This window comes from Etheostoma spectabile, chromosome 8 (assembly GCF_008692095.1).
Source record: "Etheostoma spectabile isolate EspeVRDwgs_2016 chromosome 8, UIUC_Espe_1.0, whole genome shotgun sequence".
NCBI classification, from domain to species: Eukaryota; Metazoa; Chordata; class Actinopteri; order Perciformes; family Percidae; genus Etheostoma; species Etheostoma spectabile.
Window position 1 is genome coordinate 34,290,199 of NC_045740.1, and position 5,006 is coordinate 34,295,204.

At 44.9% G+C, this 5,006-nt stretch overlaps 1 protein-coding gene across 1 annotated transcript in view; it reads right to left on the reverse strand.

Annotated features, from left to right (window-relative positions):
- Nucleotides 1–4,766, reverse strand: part of bcar1 (BCAR1 scaffold protein, Cas family member) — a 75,798-nt gene extending 71,032 nt beyond the window's left edge. Inside the window, 1 exon segment of the mRNA XM_032524395.1 lies at nucleotides 4,220–4,766. Within this exon segment, the coding sequence (XP_032380286.1) occupies nucleotides 4,220–4,231 (12 nt within the window). The 5' untranslated portion in view covers nucleotides 4,232–4,766.
- Between the last annotated feature and the right edge of the window lie 240 nt (nucleotides 4,767–5,006).

Genomic DNA, 5,006 nt, shown 5'->3' on the forward strand with positions numbered 1-5,006 from the left:
AAGATTCCAGATTGGCCCATCTGAGCTTTCATTTTCTCAAAGGCAGAGCAGGATACCCAGGGCTCAGTTTACACCTATCACCATTTCTAGCCACTGGGGGACCATAGGCAGGCTGGGGGGTAACTCATTAATGTAAAAAAAAAAAACTCAAAGCGAGATTTCCATGCCATGGGACCTTTAAATTAAGTTAACTGTTGACACAATATAGTACTTCATTAGCTCTTAGCACAGCAATCCCACCAATCGGTTCCAAAACGTCCCAGTTAGAGAGGAAACGCCCTAAATATATTCTTTGTAAATCTTTACAATCATTCCCTGATATAACCAAGCAGGCCTGCCTTGTTGCACCGTCCAAAATTTCTAAAATACCTGACATGTTCAGGGTGTACTATGCAAGCTCAAAGTCTGTTGTTGTTTCAAGAAGAGAACAGAGAAAACCACTTTTATTCTGGGTTTTGGGGGTTATTTTGTGTCTCTGGTGCTTCCACACACATACAAACTTGTAAAAAAAAAACTATCCATGGTATTCTGATTGAGCTCCGGTTTCTGAGTGTCCTCTGTCTTCAGTCCCCGGGTGAGCTGGTCAACATCTGCACAGCTTTCTACGTCACTAGAGACGAGGTGGCTAACCGTAGCATGCTAGCTCGCTCTCAATGGAAAACACTGCTCCAACAGCCACTAGTGGACCAGAATCTCCAAAAGAACTACTTCCTGTCCCTGTTCAAAGTCGGAGAAAGAGTTATCTAGCTGAGCAACTGAGCATGTGTGACTTCCAACAAAGATAGTATAATAGTGAGATGTCTCACTCTGGAGCTAAAACTAGAGAGATGTCTCACTCTAGAGCTAAAACTAGAGAGATGTCTCACTCTGTAGATGAAACTCAGGGTGAAAACAGGCTCTGCAGCAATGTGCAGTGCAACAAAAATATGGTGTTTTTTGACAATGAAGCCATGTAAAGCTATTCTGCTTCTACTGCTATACTATAACCTCAAACTACAATTATGAACCTGAAAATGAGCTGAATATGGGCGCTTTAACTTAAATTTGGCTAACTATCCTACTTGTATGTATTATGAGATGGCAGCACCAGAGCTTCAGACACTGGGAATTATGGATCATGTTCCAGTTCCATCAGTAGTGATTTAATGTAACATGTAGACGACAAGGAGAGATAGCAGTGAGCTTCAAATCTCCAACGTTCAATGCGAGTTTTGTCCATGCTCATTTCAAAACGTGTTTGTGTGTGTGTGATACAAACAGCCGCTGTTTGCTCAGAGCTCATGGGAATCTGGCTACTTTCTTCTTCCAATTCTATATTTATCTGACCCATCCCTGCTCTCTGCTGCTACAGTAGATGTGTGTGTGTGTGTGTGTGGTTGTGTGTGTGTGTGTGTGTGTGTGTGTGTGTGTGTGTGTGTGTGTGGTGTGTGTGTGTGTGTGTGTGTGTGTGTGTGTGTGAGAGATTCAAACACATGCTGTCTTATTCCCTGTGTGATCAGAAAATCAAGCTACGCTCAGTCAAACATGCCACACACACACACACACACACACACACACACACACACACACACACACACACACACACACACACACACACACCACACACACACACACACACACACACACACCACACACACACACACACACACACACACACACACACACACACCACACACACACACACACACACACACACACACACACACACACACACACACTTTCTAGGAACATGTACAGTACTGTTTAGGTCATGGGTTTTTTGGTAAACTGTGACCAGGTGATAGGTATCATGGGAATGGTTGCTGTGGCAACTGGGATTTCACTGGCTGATAGTGCAGGTGTGATGATGTCACTAATGTTAATGGCAACCCATCCAATAGTTGTTGAGATATTGGACTACAAACACATTGAAAGATATCTAAGAACAGGAACCAATCAGCATCAGATCAGCTGTGATCAGGGTACCCCTCGTCAGGTTAGGGTTCCTCCTCGACGCAACGGTTCGACTCCGACCTGCGGCCCTTTGCTGCATGTCCTTCCCCCCCTCTCTCTCCCCCCCTTAATGTGTTCAGCTGTTCTATAAAAAAAAATTAAAATGCCCAAAAAATAATCTAAAAAAACAAACAAACTACACTGCTCTTCACAGAAACTGCTGAGAGAAGCACCCAGATGAACAACCACATGTCCTTTCAGAATGCAGACCTACTTAATATCCTCCCTGCAGAGAGGAGACGCACACCACACACACACACACACACACACACACACACACACACACACACCACACACACACACACACACCACACACACACCACACACACACACACACACACACACACACACACACACACACACACACACACACACACACACACACACACACACACACACACACACACACACACCACAACACACACACACACGTTGTAGAGTGTCCTCTGGTGGACAAACTATGCAACGCCAACACTCATAACATGGTTAACAGTCCGTTTTTAATTTTTAAATATTCATTTGTCAGAATCACTTATTTGTTATTATAAATTATTCTAATGAGTGAATATTAAAACAGAAAAAATTAAATAAAATGCAGATACTGATTGGGAAATGCCTATTATCGGCCAATAATATCAGCCCACCGATATATCGGTCGGGCACTACTCTCTGTTACACAATCTCATGTCTGTGGTAGGATCACACACACACAGACACAGAGACACAGAGACACACACACACACACACACAGAGCTGACTCTCCAGTGTGTCTCATCACATAGCAAGAGGCAGCAGGTCCGTGTGTGTGTGTGCCAACTTTAGCAGATCTGAACACATCTTTTCCACACTGCATCTACTACACATCACTGGAGGGGACAGCCACACAGAGGTCCTCCACACCTCTGCTCTCTTCTCACCAATAATCAGTCAAACAGCTGTTTCAGGAGAAGAGGTTTGTGCTATCACGTCGCAGTTGTGACAAATTATGAGGGAATACACAAGCTCTGGCTTCGGCCATCGCTCAGCGGTGGGGCCGACGCAATCAAATGACAGAAGATTGCATAACACAGTTAGAATAGTTGTGTTAATTATTAAAAGGTCACAATTATGTGGGCATCCTATCAGTATAGGGAAACAAATGCTTCAGATATGTTAAATCAGAACAGTGACTGATGTCAAAATCATGGCCAAAATATTCAGAGCTTGTTTCATAATGTGATGATTCACCTATTCCTAAAAGAGGAGTGCACAAGCCATGATAGCAACATGCTAATAGATTATTCTTTTAGAAGGGTATAATGTCTAACAGTGGTGATTGAAGGATATATTATACAAATGCTGACAGCATATTCCAAGGAAACTATAAAAGCCTGCAGCACAAAAAAATACAAGAGCGAACATGCACACACGTGTGAATACAATGCACTGTAGTGTTAGTTACAGTATAAACGATAGCACTCTGATACTGAAGATATGGTGCTCTACGTGAAGTTATTATTAATATCATCGACCACAGTGATGGTGGAAATCATCAGTTATTCAAGCGGATAACAATGGTAATGTTGTGCATTCCTAATAATGGAAGTAACACAAGCCCTTAACATTTGTGGTGTAGCTGAGGACACACACACACACACACACACATTGACCCTCCAGGCAGTTTGTGTAACAGATGAGGAGGAATGTGATAAAGAACAACCCAGCAAGCTCCATTAAGACATAAAGACCATTTCCAGCAGCAGCACTAAAACCTCTGAGATTGAGTGTAAAAACCCCCACACACACACACACACACACACACACATCAGATGTCTAAATGTGTTGACAGGTCAGGCCTACCGAGAATAGCTCTGGCACTACTGAGCCAATCTGTGGCAGATCAACCCATAGGCATAGCACTGGCACTACTAATTAATACCATTCAAGTGGTTCTTCCAGCAAATTCGACTTATTAATGACAAAACCTAGACTGAGTTGAAATGTGTTTTACTATATGTACCGTACAGCAGCTGGCCATTTTAAGGACAAGCAGCCTAACAGCAGTTCTGAAAGTTGACATTTTAATAATGGAAGCTCGGTGTGTAACGTTAATGGGTGTGTGCTGCATTCACTCGGTTGGACGTGTTCGGTCGGGCTCCACCGTGAAGCCAAATAGTTCCTAAACAGCTAATATTAAAGCCAGTGAAGGACAGGAGTGTTTCCTGAGCCCCGGGGCTGACATACTTACAGGGACAGACATCTTGCTGGTGCTGTCACTCTCCTCGGCTGCTCGGCTTTAAAACGCGCAGTGCTCGGCTTTTTTCTCCGGATGCTACTTTTCCAACAGGACGAGGCTTTCTTCACGGCTCCCCGAGTGTCAGTCCTCCTTCCTCCATTCCGTGGTGCACTCCATGAGACAGGCAGACATCCGGCTGTAGAGGGTAGTCGGGTCAAAATGTGTCCGCAGCAGGAGGAGGGTTTTGCGGCAGGCAGCGACAGTGTGGCCGCATGAATGTCCAGCAGAGCCGGGGCTGACTCTCCTCCGTCCTCCTGCCTTCTTCCCGCCGCTTCAGCCGCTCCTCGCTCCGGTCACGGATTCCTTCACGGACCTCTTCAGAAATGCTCCAATAAAAGCTCGTTAACGACGGAACTATAATTCGGGAGGTCAAGCGCCTTCCGCCGTTAAGTTGCCAGGTCTGTAGCGGGAGTGGACGGCAGGAGTCACCGCCTCCGCCGCTGTGCGCTGCTGTCGTGCCTCCCTAGGGATGATCCAGTCCTGCCTTAAAGAGACCGTCTCACTACAGGAACATAGTCTTTAAAAACCAACAGCCGGGTAGGCTATCCCCCAGGCATTTTTTGAAACAAGCCTTTAAGGACTGTACCATTTACTAAAAATGATTTACACTGAAAATCTCACTTTATGAGTGTTTTTTTTAACATTAATAAGAGTTCCCCCAGCCTGCCTATGGCCCCCCAGTGGCTAGAAATGGTGACAGGTGTAAACCGAGCCCTGGGTATCCTGCTCTGCCTTTGAG